Below are 17675 nucleotides of genomic sequence, written 5' to 3'. Positions count from 1 at the left end.
GGGGTGTCTGCTTGAGATTCACTCTCTCTCTTTCTCAGCCCCTCCCCACCTGTGTGCTCACGCTCGCTCGCTCTCAAATAAATAAATGAATCATTTTAAAAAATGCATTCACTATGGAAGAAAGAGAAAAGCAAGTTTTTTAAAAAGTCAGGTTCATAAATATATACGCCACCCAGAAGGTTTCTCTTCCCAGTAACCAGAACTTCTCTGTTTTGATTGATCATTGGCTCCCCAGGGAACCAACCCTAAAGAAGATGGGGCGAAAATGGGTCTTTGATCTTTGATATCTAGCTATTGCTTTCTAATTCTGGGAACATAAAAGGCAGATAAAATTTCTATACTGTGAGATTATTCTGAAAAACAGGCATAGCTGCTAAGCCCAAAGGGGCATGGACCTTAAATAAATAAGGAAGCAAAGACAGAATAACCTTTCTACCTTATTATATATGTTAGAGAGCCCTCTGGTTCTATGGTGGCAGCATGCTTTGTGAGTTCCATCTATCACAATGATTAAGGTTGTACTGGCTAAGAATTATAGCATGGTATTTTTTCTCCTGCTACAGACTGTTGAAAATCTGCTCACACTCTGCCTATTTATAGTGAACATTCATTGCCTTTATAATAATATAAATAATAAATATAATTTATATAATAAAACCACACAAAAAAAATGAAAATCTACCTTTTAAGGATTCTGCCTACCTACCCTATTTTCATTATACCCTAATAATTGTTTAATAGAAGGTTACTTACGGAGAGTCTCTAGGAAACTGTAAAAGCCTCTATTATTTGCCAATATAAGGGGCTTGGGCTGGAAAAAGAAAAAAAGAAATGATGTTGAACCTTGGAATTTCAACTTTAAGCTTTTACATTAATTCTCAAGTTTTTACCACTCTGTACAAATCTATTTAAACTGTATTTGCCTTACTTTTAAAAATTAAAAAAAGTACTTCAAACCTTTTGTAAGATCTAAAATGTAAAATTCAATTCTACCAGATTTCTCTTCCCCCACCCCCAAAATTAAGCATTGCTGAACTACTATAGAGAACAGGATTGAATTTACCAAAGTGGGACTACTCTTTCTGTAATGTCAAGCAGGTGTTGACTTCTGAGCCTGTTCTAAAATGTCAGTTTTACTGATCACTTCTTTTTTTTAAAAAAAAATATTGTATTTATTTATTTGAGAGGCGGGGGAGCAAGAGAGTGTGGTGAGTGGGGGCGGGGAGGAGCAGATGGAAAGGGACAAGCAGACTCCAAGCTGAGCACAGACCCAATGCTGGTCTGATGCCATGACCCTGAGATCAGGACCTGAGCAGAAATCAAGCATCAGACAACCAGGTGAGCCACCCAGGCACCCCCTGATCACTGTTTCTTTGAAAACTCAGTTCTAATAGTAAATCTTCTCTCTATCTAAGGCTACCAAAACACAGAATCGAAATCTTTACTTTAGCATTTATGCTTAAAGATCTAGATAAACATTGTCAAAAGTTGATGTCCTGGGACATCTGCCCCAGAAAATTGTTGTTTGTGCCATAACCACTAGAAACTTTGAAATTAGGCTTGATCTGACTCAGTTGTTTAAGCATGTTAAAACACATTTTCAACTGTGCCCACTTCCAGATTAGCCCTTATTTTGATATGAGTTGGAATCTTTGTAAGGATAAAGGAAAGGGATAAGAATTGAAGATTTTCCCAAGAAACTGTCCTGTTTAATCATCGTATTAAAGATACTTTATAAAGAAATCTTGATCTTCCAGAAAAAAGTCATCATGTTCTCCTGGCCAGATCACATATGGTTATGGTTAATATATCATGGGCCTGATGTCTGTCTAGTGCTATGGACTGATTGACTCTGAATCGAGTGTGACTGAGGCTGGTACTTGCCAGGCACTCACTGTAACCAAGTCATGGCTGGGACTCAAGAAGGACCCTAATTAATTTTGTGAACCATTCTAGGTGAAGAGCCTCCTGATAGTGTTTCATTCTGCATTATTGTCTTATGGGGCAGTTGAATTCCTGCAGAAACCCTGTAGCAGTGCATCTCAATACAGATGGGATTGCATTTATCTCAAATTGGAGGAATTTGCAGAAAAGCACATAATATGAGGTTTCACTCTAGCATCCAACAACTCTGTAGGAAGAAAACCCAGACCCACTGAGGATTCCCTGAAAATAAGTCTTGAGAAAAATTGGCCAAAAGAAGTTTTCTTATTGTTTAGCATGCCATTCCATGTTTAAAAATCAGAAATCCATCTTGCTGAATTACTTGCCTTGTTTGCCTCAATTAGGAGTAGCTAAGGACTTACAAGAGGAGCAAATATATGTCAAAAACTCTTCTGTGACTGTGCAGTGATACTGAGATCGGCTCCTGGGACAGACTCAGTGCTTGATCTGTATTTTCAATCATCAAAAAAAAAAAAATTAGAATCACTATATTGTGCACTAAAACTAATATAACACTGTATGTTAAAAAAATAAAAATAAATCAAGTGAGTGAGCATAGCACTACTGCTGTGTGGATCTGCTAGGAAAGTGCTCTTTCCCAAACAAGTTGCTATTTTTAGGGCCAATTTTTGTTGATTTTTAAATCTACATTCTAGGAACTCATGAGAGCTATGTATTAGTTCTGAAAGAAAGGAAAAAAGAACTAGAAAGGAAGGGAAGGGAGAAAGGAAGGGAGGAAGTATTTTCTGGTTGTTATTTGTGTATCTATTATATTCTTCTCTGGAGTTAATGGCATTACTTATTATTATGCTTGCTGAGTTGGGATAAATTGTACAGATATTTGTTGTACTTTTCTTAAACTATACTTTAAAAAAGGTAAAATCATGACATGCAAATACAAATTGAATACATACCAAGTTTTTGTTTAAATCGCTAATCATGAAGGAATTAGTAAGAAGTTATAACTAGTTAAAAATGCATTTAAGAAGGTAGGTGTACATAGGCAATGTACAATAAGATTGTTGAGTTAGATGCACAACTAGCCAACGTCTAATAAGGTCTTAAACTTGTCAGGGTGTCTATTCCACCAGATTAAAAAAAAATTTTTTTTTTCATTTCCACCAGACAAAAATCTGCAAGTACACTGAACAAGTAGCTTCACCACATCTGAATTCTTTAATCACAGCAAAAAGTGAGGAGAACTAAATACATTCCTCTAGATAATTCTTGGTTAGCTTTGCCCTAACATGACAGAGAAGACAGGCCACCCACCTTTCTGTTTTATTTCCAAATCTCAGAAAAAATTTCTGATACTTTCTGGGACTATGTCTTATGTTTCAGGACCTGTTTGCCCTTAGGTCTATTCCTTGCCTTGTTCCTGCTCTGCTCTGTATCATCACAGCTGAATTTCCTAGGTTCCTGTGTAAACTGGCACCTGGCTAGATTTGGCCAACGACAGATACTGTCAGGAGATTGCAGGATAGGTGGGGAGGGTAAGAAAAGCCAGGAGAGTACCTTCTCCCTCTCTGCCTCTAGGAAGCATTCCTTGTGTCAGCTGTGTCTTTTCTGTGGTTTCAGATGCCTGTGCAGGGGGCCTGTACTTTCTTTCCACAGTTTTTTTTTTAATGCATATTTCTTTAAAAGTATATTTTAATATGATCAATTTTCCTTATCTGCTATTGTATTTTTGAAGCCTGTTGTTATGTGGTACTCTACTAATTAAGAGTAAATGTCCTTGGGATGCCTGGGTGGCTCAGTCGTTAAGCGTCCGCCTTCAGCTCAGGTCATGATCCCGGGGTCCTGGGATCGAGCCCCGCATCGGGCTCCCTGCTCCGCGGGAGGCCTGCTTCTCCCTCTCCCGCTCCCCCTGCTTGTGTTCCCTCTCTCGCTGTGTCTCTCTCTGTCAAATAAATAAATAAATAAATAAATAAATAAATAAATAAATAAATAAATAAATCTTAAAAGAAAAAGAGTAAATGTCCTAAGCCCACTTTTAAACATGGCTTTGTTATTTTTGGTGGAATTGGTGTTGAGGTTGCTTTGCTCAGCTGATAGAGACCGGACTTTGCTGGTTTTCAGTCGCTTATTGTTTCAGGAGCACCCCAGTTTCATGGTGCTCGTGGCATGTGCAACCTCTTCATTCTCTCTCAACCACATTCTAATTTGACTTTTGTAGCACTAGTACACTCAGTGTACCTTTCTTTGATTTTTCAAAAACTATGTAATATGTAATAAATTGTGTATTTAGTACATAAATATGCGATAAAATATGTAATAAATTCATCCATTGTAGTTCAGTCTGCTCTCATATGTTATTCTACTTCCCCATATCTCTCTTTCTCTTTTTCACATAATATATGTATATTTCCCTTTGTGTGTCTACCTCACATCTGAAACATTAATGTCTTTTTTCTGTTAGTTTAGTTCATGAGCATGGAACATGCAAACAGGGGTCTATTTATCATGTGTAATTCTATTTCCCTTGGCTTCACTATGTGTCTTAAAGCCTAGAACAACTGGAATTCAACATTAACCATCAACTGATGATTGGAATGCTTTGTACCCTTTCAGTCTTTCTTTGCTTTTAATTCAAGATGAATTTTGACATCTTATTATTTTTCAGTCATTTAAATTTTTCATGGTCAGTGATTCCAAAACTACCAAGTAAAGGACCTGACTTCTAAGTCGTTACTTGTGTTGTTGGCAATATATTGAATATTCTACTTTAATAGGGCTTATGTCACTAAAATTATTTTTATTATTATCAAAATCAGTAGCCCCAGTTTTCCAGAAGTAAATAATTTCAATGGTTTAGCTCTTCCTTCTTCAGCATATTTCCAAATCATATCAATTTCAGATTTATCAGTGGACATCCATATTAATAATAGAGGAAATAGCTCTCATACATTCATTTAACTAGCTCCTTACCCTCATCTTTTCAAAGGAGTCATATTGTACCTTGTTTAGTTTTTAAGTCACTTGTGTTTGTAAGCAGTGTGATTTCTAAATATTATTCACTTGACAATCAAAATGTCAATCAAATGGCTTTCCTATCTTACATAACTTCTTTCTCCTTGATTTCATAATTATTATATTTTTCATGTATATTTTATAATTTTATGAATGCTCAACTGATCGGTCAAAACAAAGTTCCAAACATCCTGTCGGTTCCATCGTTCATCAGTTCCATTTCTTCCTCTAGAGACTTCCTCCTACATCCTTTCCTACTTCATCTAGACTAGTTAATTTCTAGGATGGTCACATGTCTCTTATTTAGAGACTTCCCTTCTTCACCTATCTGCATTAGACTCATGTTATGTCCTTGTTTTGGTCAAATGCATTTTTCAGTGCCTTCCTGAAAAAGACTGCATGGAAAGTCAAATTTTAGGAGTCACTGAATACCTGAAAAAGCCTTTATTCTTTCTTCAAATTTGATTGAAAGTTTGGCTGTGTATAGAATTCTAGGTTGACCCCATAGCAGCTATGTACCATACAGGGCCTGGTGCAAAATGAAAATGTGGGGCTTCTTGTTCAAAAATTATTAAGAATTTCAAGATGGTGACAACAGAGCACTATATGAAGAGTGCTTCTAAACACAAGGTCCTTTGTAACTATCAGGTCACATGCCCATGAAACTGACCCTGATGGGCCCTTTCAAAATGGAGAGTCTTAGTACTGGGTAGTTGACTTTTTCTTTGATCATTTCCTATATCCTTGATGTCTAGAACTCTCGTTCACTGGGTATTAGATCTCCTGAACTGGCCTCTAATTTTCTTATCTTTATTATTCTCTTATCCCTCTTGCTGTCTTTTCTCCTCTATAGGATATTAGACTTTTTTCTCTACTCCTTCTTTGACATTTTTATGTAAATCATTAGGATTCATTTCTAAGAGGTTCTTCAATACTATTTATTCCATTTTTTAAAAGTAGCATTATATTCTTGTTTCGTGGATGAATCTCTTATTTTCCATTTTTAAATGTTTTTCTTTGGTCTCTGTATTTTTTCTGTTTTCCCCAAGTTTTTAAAATTTTACTTATATTTGTCTATGTCTTTCATGTTGGAGGTTTTCCCTCCATGCTTGCTCACTATTGACAGGCCATTAATATTAAAGAGTGTGGCTCTGAGAAGTGATTAGAATCTCTCTTGCATAGGTAGTGCTTGTCACCTGCTGAGCTTCACTGAAGGGTGAGCAAGCTGTGCAGGAGAGCCACGAGACCAAGTGTGTAATATATTTACAGATTTAAATATATGTTTAAATATATGTGTTTTACATATATATTTAACATACATATTTACTTAAATATATAATCTTTAAAGAAAATCCTGAAAAATCCACACAGTCCATAGTATTTCCGAGAAGTAAAGTAGCAAGGCACAAATGATTGGTCCCCTCTGTAGAGCCAATATGATCTTACTGTTCTTTTGCCTTCAAGTAGGAAAAAATTGATCTTGAAAGCATTTCTAATTATTTGAGTGTTTGTGTCTCTGTACTTATAAGGATTCTTCCACATGCTGGGAATTATGCATGCCCATTTCTGTAATAAAAAGTTTACTTGAGGGGGGCACCTGGGTGGCTCAGTTGGTTGAACGTCTGACTTTGGCTCGGTTGTGATCTCAGGGTCCTGGGATGGATCCCCACATCAAGCTCCCTGCTGAGCAGGAAGTCTGCTTCTCCCTCTGCCTCTGCTTCTCCCCCTGCTCATGCTTCTCTCTCTCTCTCTCCTCTCTCTCTTAAATAAATGAATAAAATCTTTAAAAAAAGTTTACTTGAGGTAAAGTGATAAACAGTTTACCTAAATTGTGATTTTGGGAGAAGAGAGAGAATAATTATATATTCCTTTGTACTTAAAAAAATACTTTTCCAAAAAAGAATACTTTTCCATCATATATTCTCCACCTCAGTTGGATTATTTTGCTCCTTTAAATGTAGAATGTAAACTTATTTTAAAGGCTGATAATATTTGTCATACAATTGTTCCCATTGTTTTTAATGATACCAATTGTTTTAGGAATCATTTATCTCATAAAGTAAAGGTAACAGGAGCTTTACAATTATAATATTTTCCTAGGTGAAAGAAAAAGTCTTAAAAATACTTTATAAGCCTTGCTCCTTAGACTGAGGTTATGATTTAGTTTCCTAAGCACTGACCTATGGAGTAGACAAGAGAATTTCACTATTTAATGGCTTCTTATTATCATTTTTTATCATGTTGGAATGAGATGCAACAGAACTTACTGAAAACTACATAGTAGCTTCTTTGTTGACAATCCCTTTTTGTGGGTTTTTGTGCACTCCTGTGTAAGGCCATCTTTTAGTGTTAATGTTAATATCTGCTATAGATATTCTTTTAGCTTTACCTTTTATGCTTCTCAGTATGGTGTTATTAGAACCATATCTTTCTCACTTTTGCATTTCAATAAGGTCACAAATGGGGATGTTGATAGGGATTTAACAATTATCAATTCTCTTTTAAATTGCATTTATTTATTTATTATTCAGGCTCTATAGCATGAGGGATGCCCTAGACAGTTTATATCCTAGAATTAATAAAGACTTGCATAGATACAGAAGATTTTTTAAATTTTATTTATTTATTGGAGAGAGAGAGAGACAGAGATAGTGAGAGAGAGCACAAGTTGGGAGGAGAGGGAGAAGCAGGCTCCCCACAGAGCAAGGAGCCTGATGCAGGACTTGATTCCAGGACCCTGGGATCATGACCTGAGCTGAAGGCAGACGTTTAACCGACTGAGCCACCCAGGCGCCTTGGAAGAATTTTCAATATGAAAATATTCTTAGTTCTGCGGGTGGTCCTTCTGCAAGGTTGGGTCAGGTAGCAGTATCTTAGAAGGTAACTTAACAGTATTTGAAGTACTTGATTCTGAAAACTACACCAGTTTATACTGAGTATTTTTTCATTTGGAAAGTTGCAGCTCTATATTTGAATAAAAAAATAATCATTTTCTATAGCTAAGTATTCTTTGTTCAAAGGTAGGAATTTTTTCTAGTCTGTAACTGCTTACTGAATCACAAAGCCAATCAGTTATTTTCAAAGACAGTGTTTTTAATTTTCATTTCTGTCTTCTTTTAAGTGTTCTGATCATTAGAAGGTAAGGAAGTTCCTCCAAAAAGAAAAGAAGATCAGAATCTGTTCATAATATTCAGGCTGATATTAAAAGTCTTACGAATTATCAAAGATTAGTGTCATTCTGTTTGGGAAAAGATCATTAGGAGTGTATTTTAACAAAATTGATGAAAAATGAAGATATGTAAGAAGTATCTATTTTGCATATGCCCTTTTTCTGTCTCAAATTACTGGTTACATATTTCAGTTTTACGTTATAATTTGGTAAGTACTGACATATGTAGACACCTATGAAGCCATGACTACGATTAAGAAAATTAACATTTCTGTTCATTTCAAAACTTCCTTGAGCTCCTTTGTAGTCCTTCCGGTCCCGATCCCTACCTCCTCCATTCCCAGGCAACCACTGATCTGCTTCCTACCACTATAATAATCATTTGCATTTTCTACAATTTTGTATACATGGAATCATACAGTATGCACATATCTCATTTCACTCAGCATAATTATTTGGCATTTATCATGTCAGTAGTTCATTTCTTTTATTGCTGAATAGAACTTCTTTGGATGGATATGCCCTAGTTTGTCTCTTTACTGTTGGTGAACATTTGGGTTGTTTACAGTTTGGGGCTATTACAAATAAAGTTTCTATGAACATTTGTGTACAAGTCTTTGAAAGGACATATATTTCTTGTTCTCTCCACCAAGGAATAGAATGGCTGATTCATAAGGTAGATACACGTTTAACTTTTTAAGAAACTGTTTTCAGAATGATTGTACCTATTTACATTCCCAACAATAGTGTGTGGTAGTTTTAGTTGCTTAACATCTTTGCCAATATTTGGTATGACCAGTTATTTTACTTTTGGCCATTCTAGTAGGTGTTTAATTATATCTCATTATTGTGTTAATTTGAATTTTTTCCTAATGATTAGTAATTTTGAGCATCTTTTCATATTTGCCACGGATATGTATTTTTTTAGTGAAGAGTTTGTTCAAATCATTTGCAAATTTTGTATTGGATTGTTTGTCTTGTTATTACTGAGTTTTGCAAGATCTTTATGTTTTGGATATGAATCCTTTATCAGATATATGATTTGCAAATATTTTCTCCCAGTCTATGGCTTTTCTTTTCATTTTTTTTTAACAGCGTTTCTGAAGAACAGAAGTTCTTAAGATTGATGAAGTTCAACTTATTATTTTTTCATAGGTAGTGCTTTAGGTGCTGTATACAAGATGCCATTGGCTGAGTCAAAATGACAAAATTTTCTCCTATGTTTTCTTCTAGGTTTATAGTTCTAAGATATACATTTAGATCTGTGAGTACATGTATGGATCAAATTTCCTTTTATACATAGATATTTCTATTTATCCAGCACCATTTATTATGAAGGCTATCCTTTTTCCACTAAATTATCTTTGCTCCTTTTTCCAAAATCAATTCTATATATCGGTAGGTATCTTTCTAGACTATATTCTGTTCCATTGATCTATCAACCTATCCTGGTGTTAATAATGTACCATATTATGTTATTTTTAACCATACTGATTACTATAGCTTTAAAGTAAGTCTTGAAGGGGCACCTGGGTGTGGCTCAGTCAGTTGAGCAGCTGCCTTCAGCTCAGGTCATAATCTTGGGGTCTGGGGTCCTGGGATCAAACCCCTTGTCAGGTTCCCTGCTCAGTGGGGAGTCTGCTTCTCCCTCTCCTTCTGCCCCTCCCCCTTGCTTGTGTTCTCTTGCTCTCAAATAAATAAATAAAATCTTAAAAAAATTAAAATAAGTCTTAAAGTCTTATAAGTATTGAAATAGTGTAAGTCCTCCAACTTGTTCTTTTCATTACATTTGTTTTGAATCAGCATGTCAATATACACAACAATAACAAAAGCCTGCTAGGACATTTATTAAGATGGCATTGAATCTATAGTTAAATTGGGGGGAAATTATGTGTTAACAATATTCTTTCAATCCATGAACACAATACATCTCATTTATTTAAGTCTACTTTAATTCCTTTCAGCAATGTTCTGTAGTTTTCATGTAAGGGCTTCCATATTATTTTGTCAGACTTATGTCCTTTTTGGTAATGTTTTAAATTATACTGCCTTTCATTTTAATTTCAAATTGTCCATTACTATCATATAGAAAAGATACTGACTTTTTTATATGTTTCTCTATATTGCAAACTCGTTAAAATCATTTATTACTTTTAGTAAACTTTTGGTATATTCTATCAGGTTTTCTACTTAGAGAATCATGTTGCCTGTGAACAAAGATAGTATTATTGCTTCTTTTTCCAATTTGAATGCCTTTTATTCTTACCTTATTGCATTGGCTATAAGATCCAGTACAGTGATGAATAGCTGGGGTAAGAGTAGACCCTTCCTTATTCCTGATGTTTGGAGGAAAGCATTCAGTTATTTAACTTTACTAATGACATTAGCTGTAGATTTTTATATAACCTTCATCAAGTGAGGAAGCTCTTCTCTATTCCTAATATACTAAGAGTTTCAGTGAGCAATTGATGGTGGATTTTGTCAAGTGCTTTTTGAGTATTTATTGAGATGATCACATGGCTTTTCTTATTTAGTCTCTTAATATAATGTTACATTGATTAATTTTTCAATCTTATAACAACCTTGCATTCCTGGGATAAATCTTTTTTATGATATACTATTCTTTTATATATTGGTGGATTTGATTTCCTAAAATATTAAGGATTTTTACATTTATGTTCATGAGGAATATTTATTGATATATTGCTCCTCTTCCTCCACCTCCTCCTCCTCTTCTTCCTTCTTCTTCTAATGTTTTCATCTGGTTTTGTTGTAAGGGTAATTTTGACCTCTCAGAATGACATAGGATTAGGACATAGGATTTTTCTGGAAAAGTTTGCAGAGAATATGTGTTTTTACTTCCTGAAATTTTTGACATAATTCACCAATAAAACCATCTGGGCCTGAAGTTTGCTTTATGTTAACATCTTTAACTACAAATTTAGTTTACCCATTTCTTTCTGAAATTTGGTAGCTTGTGTCTTTTAAGGAAATTGTTCATTCTATGAATTGTTGAATTTATTGGCATAATGTTGTATATATTATTGTGTTTTAATAATGACTTTTAACATCCTTGCCTTTTAATTCTATCATCTTTGCCATATTTGGGTCAAGTTTGGCTGGTTGATTTTTGTCCTCATTATGGATCAATTTTCCTGCTTCTTTGCATCCCTCATAATTTTTTTTATTGGGTGAAAAACCAATTGGGAAAACATCATGTACCCAAAATTGAAATTATAAGGAAGCCAGAGAAATTTCAGTTTTGTTAGTGAGGAGTAAATGAAGTGTGGTTTTGTTTCTAAGTTGGGAGAGAACACAATGGATGGTAAGCTTCAAAGGACTCATGATATAGGCAGCACCCCAGATATGCTTAGTTATTAAACATGATTCAGACAGTTAAAGAAGGGATATGGAGGTATTTCAGTAAGAGAGAAGAGCTTCAATTTAGGATGATGAGAGAATGTTTGAGGAACAATGACTAAATCAGTTTTCTTGGAAATTAGGGTTGTATAAAAAAAGTAATGAGGAATGTATGCATCTCAACATTTGACCATATTAGGTGCATATGTCATGCCATCCCCAGAGATTGCAAATACCTTGAAGACAGGTACTGTGGTGTATACACAGGTGCCCATGCATTATGTGTGTGTGTGTGTGTGTGTGTGTGTGTGTGTGTATCCTTACATATCCATTAATATATATTCTTACATGTATTCATATATATATCTCATAGCCCCAGGTATAGTAATAAATGCTAAATATTTATTTAACTAACTTGGATTTTTAACACTTTTTTGGCAATATCATCTGCTTATAAATAGCTGGTCTATGTTGTTTGATACAATAGCTGTTAACTTGCTTTACTACCCAGCAGGGTAGCCAGTGGAGTCTCCAACCCAGCAATCAGTAGAAGCTGCACAGATTAGAACATCTAACACATCTACTTAACCTAAGCTTCAGGAACAAGAAGAACATACCTAGATCTTGCATTAAGAACACTGATTTTCACTATGCTTCCCTACTCTGATGAAAGAAACCAAATCATGGGGTGCCTCGGTGGCTCAGTCAGTTGAGGAACCAACTCTTGATTTCGGCTCAGGTCATGATCTCAGGATCATGAGAGTGAACCCCATGTCGGGCTCCATGCTGGGCATGATCCTGCTTAAGTTTCTCTCTCCTTCCCCTGTCCCTCTCCTCCTCAAAATAAATAAATAAATAAATAAATAAATAAATAAATAAATAAATAAATAAATATTAAAAAGACCTTTTACTAAGTTAAGAGAACCTGTTTTTTATGCACATGACTGTGATTTCTTTTTTAGTTCTGAGAATTGACCCATAGGATGGCTTAGGAATTAGGTAAATATAGTTACCTTTTTTTTTTAAATTAATATTTGTATAGATATATGTAGTAAAGCCTTAATACCTTAGAACCCACTAATTTAGAAATTATGATCATTTGAAAATGATTCACAAAGATGTTTGACCTTGTATCATCTATAAAGAGTGTGAAATAATAGCCTAAATAAGATTGTTGGGGATTATTGTATGCATAAATTGACTACAAAAGCAAGTTCACAATTGGAATAATAATTATACTAATTATTCCATTAACCTGCTGCTCTGATTATAAATAATCTGTTTACAATACAACAGTTTTCCTTTTCTGTAAATAGAATTTTGCACTCATTAGAGAAAATTTGGTGCATACAGGCAAAGGAGATAAAAGAGAAAGAAGTCCTAGTAACCCCCAAATCTGTATTTCCTTCCAGTCTTTTTGGATTGACATAGTGAGTTTTGGAGTGTGTGTGTGTGTGTGTGTGTGTGTGTGTGTGTGTGTATGGGATGTAGAGGTGGTTATGATTTTATAGTTATAACCCTATCTAACTTAACCTTATCTAACTTGATTTTCAGATTATGTGGTAAAACCTTTTTGGAATATTTTTGGAGTATTTTTTCAGAGCAATTTCTTGTCTCAGATTATAGTTTTATACCCATAATAAAATATAAAAATTCATAACCTTTGTTGTTCTTAAACCACATCAAGATGTCTCAGCATGTCCCTTGTCACTGGTTTCATCGGGTCTTATCTGCTGATGGGATGATACCCCTGGGAACAACTGCAGGCTGTCATGATTTAGGAAGTGCACCTGTGGGTAGCTTCCCAGGGACATCCCCTTTTCATTTTCTATGATGATTTTGCGATTCTCGAGTTCTTTATTTTGAGTCATTTCTTATTTGACTTATCAGTTAGGATTGGGTTCAGCTGCACATAAAAGTCTCAAAATAATGGTAGCTTAAATACAACATTTTTTTCTTCTCATGAAATAACTTCAGAGGTAGGTGACTTCATTCAGGTAGATTTACAGCATGGGACTCAGGCCACTGGCATCTTCTTTCTCTGCCATTCTTAGTGGGTAACTTCCTATTGCCAGGTGTCCTCATGATCCTAAATGGCTGCTAGACCTTGAGACAGTTCCACTACATTTGGGCAGCAAGGAACTGGCAAGGATAAAAGAGAATGCCTTCCAGCTGAGTTAGCCCTCTTCAAAATCATTGTTCTGAAAGTCTTACTCAACAACCACCCATTACTCTCGGCCAGAAAGCAGTTGAATGACTGTACCTAGTTTCAAGAGAGCTTGAAAAATGTAGTTTTTTAGTGGAGAAAATTGCTAATTCAAATAAAAAAGAGTTTATTTATTCAGAAGAAGAGAAGCCAATCATCTGAAGTACTTAGTGCTTTTAAAAGTACGTCATATAGGGGCGCCTGGGTGGCTCAGTCGGTTAAGCGACTGCCTTCGGCTCAGGTCATGATCCCAGGATCCTGGGATCAAGCCCCGCATCGGGCTCCCTGCTCAGCAGAAAGCCTGCTTCTCCCTTTCCCTCTGCCTGCCCCTCTGCCTACCTGTGTTCTCTGCCTCTCTGTCAAATAAATAAATAAAAAATATCTTTAAAAAAATAAATAAAAAAATACGTCATATAACCACCAAATACGACCACATTGTAGCAAGTAATTTTCACAAGAAGGATACATGAGTGGTATATGTTTAAGTCATTGTGGAGCTGTGACTCTTTCTTTTGCTCTCACACATAAAAGGCAATTACACTAAGTATAACGTGCTTGGGTCATAAGCATTACAAAAATCTCAGAACACTCTGTGTTACTCCATTATCATCATATTCAGACAGGCTTAATTTTTCCTTTCTCAGTAACCTGTTTTAGTTGTTATCTTTGTTTTGTTTTACTTTGCTGACTGTATGAAGACTTTTTAAAATTAACACAGATTTTATTTTGCATTGTTGTTATCTGTTAATATTTTATCATACAAAAATGTATGGCAAAAAAAATAATTGTAGATTCCTGAAGAAGTTTTAGTCTAGGTGTGGCTTTTTTCCCATGAGAAATAAAGTATTTGTCAAAACTCTTGCTGAAATTTTTAACTCATCTTTAAATCCTTAGCCTTGGTATTAGAAAGCATCCAAAATAAATTTTCAGAAAATCTGCTACGCTATCTCTAAGACAGTGCCTAAAAGTAGATATACTCCATTCTCTCTAAAATACCTTTGTTCAGGAATAGAATTAAATTTCATCTCCTAACAGGAAAATGGATAAATTGTCCTCACATTGTTTATCTATAATATGTAGAGAGTAAAGACTATGTTTTCCTTTTCTGCCTAGTATAGGGTAATATCTTCAGATACACTTGGTTTATAATTAATGCACAGAAGTTTCTGAAAATGTTAGGAACTTACAGAAGTATTGGTATTCATATTATCTCACTCCATATCTATTGCTATGTAAAAAATTAATCCTCAAATTTAATGTCTTCAAACAATAATATTAATTATCTCACAGTTTCTGTGAGTCAGGAATCCAGACATGGCTTAATTGATCCCTATGCTTTAAAATTCCTCAGGAAGTTGGAACATTGAATGTGCAAAAGCAAGAGAAAATATTGTACAGATTCACCTCAGGTGAAAAATCACTTCAGTAAAAACAAGAAGCATACATACATATATTTTTTTCTCATCATAATTGTATTTTCTCAGATCTTTTGCCTTTCTTTTTGTTTTTATTGCTATATACAGTGAATAATTGCTACAGTAGTGATATAAATAGTACCCTTTAAATAATTTTTAGTGCCAAATCTGAAGAAGGAGAACAGCCATAGAATAAAATTCTAGTGTTAGGAATATACTTTTATGGAAATATTTCTATTGTTTTGAATTTTCAGAAAGACTATCCTTGAAATATAGTACCTAAAATAGCAATCTACCACCCTAATATTATTGAGAGGTGAATATAATTTTCAGGAGTTGCTCAAGTGACAAAAACTGAACTTAATTATATCAAAAAAATTCCTGAAAATATTTCTATTTGATGGGCTAGAAAGATATATTACTGGTTTAACTTGATTTGTGTATTTAATACTGGACTATTTTCCACATAGTTATAATAAATCTCTTATTTCTCTTTTTTGACTACTTTTTTGAAACAGACTAAGATGCTTAGTGAAGCAGCTGGAAAAAGGTGATGTTAACATCGTAGACTTAAAGAAGAATATTGAATATGCAGCATCTGTGTTGGAAGCTGTTTACATTGATGAAACAAGGTGAGTTTTAGCCTCCCTTCCCTTCTATCTTCTTTGCCTCCCTTCCCTCCCTTTTCTTCCTTCTTGGCCTTCATTTATCTCAAATATGAATTTAGTATATCTTAGCCATGAAACCGGAATAAAAATCTTATTAAAATTTAAAGAGTTTTTCTTCATGTAGCTATTTAACTGGACTGTGATCCTTTCTTTAAAAATACACATTTTAATCCAAATAGGTGAATATAAAAAAAAATAGTCAAACAATTAAGTCATAAAATGAACAAACTAAAGTCTCCTCTCTCCCTACCCTCATTGTCTTTAGGTGCAGATTTGTAAACTCAGAGACAGATGTAGGCTTATATCAATTTTCACTGATATAAGGATTTTCCTATTATCTCAAGATTCCAGAGTTCCTGCTGAGAAAATGGGTGTCACATGTCCACACATTCTCATAAGATGTACCTGTCAGAATCTCTGTGCAGGGCTTGCAGAGAGACAGTCCCAAAAGTGTATTCAGTCATCACCTAGACTCATACTTACCAGAGTGGTAAGGAGATAATGAAATGGGGATTTATTTGAAGAGGGTTCTTAGCCCTGGTGCTGTGGCTGTTGACCAGGTCATTTGGCAATGTTTGGATACATTTTGGTTTGGTTGATGGAAGTGTGCTACTGTAATGTGATGGGTAGAGGCTGGAGCTACTGCTACAAATCCTACAATGCACAGGAAAATCCCCCACAACAAAGAGTTATCCAGCCCCAAGTGTCAATAGAATGGAAGTCAAGAAACCTTGGCTTTAAGAGAGAACTGTTTGTTCTCCCGTTTTTTCCTCCAAGAGGGTACTTACCTCAGAACCTCAAGAGGGTATCCTGAGAATCCTAATGCTACTAGAAGGCTCAGTGGAGTATATGAGAGTTTATAAGAGATTTGACCACTATCTCTTGGAGTTTAGAGGGTACTAAGTCTGGTTCCTGATTATCATCTCAACAGAGATAAAGGTGGCAGGCTGATTCAGACTACCTTGAATTCACAGGTAAAAGGGACACTGTGGAGGACGAGATATGTCCCTCCAGAGTTTAGCACAGAAAAGGTACTAAGTTTTTCCAAAGTCATGAGGCAAGTGAAATAGAAGTCTTTTGAAGGGATTGACCAGTATTGGAAGAAAACTGACTTCAGAAGACGAAAAAGAGCCTGGCTGCATGGGGTGATTGTTGAATGAACCAGGGAGAAATCATAAATATGCAGCCCAAATATCAGAGAACACATAACACCCAAGAGGGTTGTGGCAAGTTCTCTGAAGGATACACAAAAGCTCCCCAGAAGAGAAAAATAGCCAGCATTTGGGCATTTGTCCCATAGATGACAACAAACACACCAGTCTTGTAACACCCCCTGACTCCTATAATTTCCTGCCACCCCCCACCACATCGCTGAGCGATGAGAAACAGCAGAGTGAGTGGGACAGATGATGGGACATGGAGAGTGCGGACCTCCATCATTCCCCTTCGCTTCTGCAGGTACCCACGCATGAGTCAGGCCTGAGCTTGGCAGAGGCGAGAACTGTTAAACCAGATATGAGACTGAAGTTCTTACATGTCCATGTGTACTGGGCTTACAACTGGTGGTTGCCAGAGGGGAGAGGGGTGGGGGGGGATGCTTCTCCCTTTCCCTCTGCTGTTCCCCTGCTTCTGCTCTATCTCTCTGTCAAATAAATAAATAAAATCTTAAAAAAAAAAAAAGGAAAAAATGGTTCAGTGAGTATTCCAGCGAGGCATTTTTTTTTTTTTAATTTGGGCTGGACTGCAGAAAAAGGTCACACACACACACACACACACACACACACACACACACACACACACACACCACTTGTTGTTTCACAGGTTAAAATTCACATGATTTAAAAATAAAGATAATGTAAAAAGGTGCCTCATGAAAGTCTTGCCTCCATCCTTATCCCATCCCAACCTACTCGTATTTCCAATTCACAAATTTCTTATGTTTA

At 35.5% G+C, this 17675-nt stretch overlaps 1 protein-coding gene across 6 annotated transcripts in view; it reads left to right on the top strand.

The window, feature by feature from the left end:
• PDE1A (phosphodiesterase 1A) overlaps positions 1-17675 on the top strand; it is a 315842-nt gene that overhangs the window by 206006 nt on the left and 92161 nt on the right. For all 6 annotated transcript variants that reach the window (XM_027591025.2, XM_027591024.2, XM_027591026.2 and 3 more), the window contains one exon: positions 15583-15696. In XM_027591025.2, the coding sequence (XP_027446826.1) occupies positions 15583-15696 (114 nt within the window). The remainder of the gene's footprint in view (positions 1-15582; positions 15697-17675) is intronic.

This window comes from Zalophus californianus, chromosome 3 (genome assembly GCF_009762305.2).
Source record: "Zalophus californianus isolate mZalCal1 chromosome 3, mZalCal1.pri.v2, whole genome shotgun sequence".
Classification (NCBI taxonomy): Eukaryota; Metazoa; Chordata; class Mammalia; order Carnivora; family Otariidae; genus Zalophus; species Zalophus californianus.
Note: the sequence above shows the minus strand (reverse complement) of the source record. Positions and strands in the feature narration are given on the sequence as shown.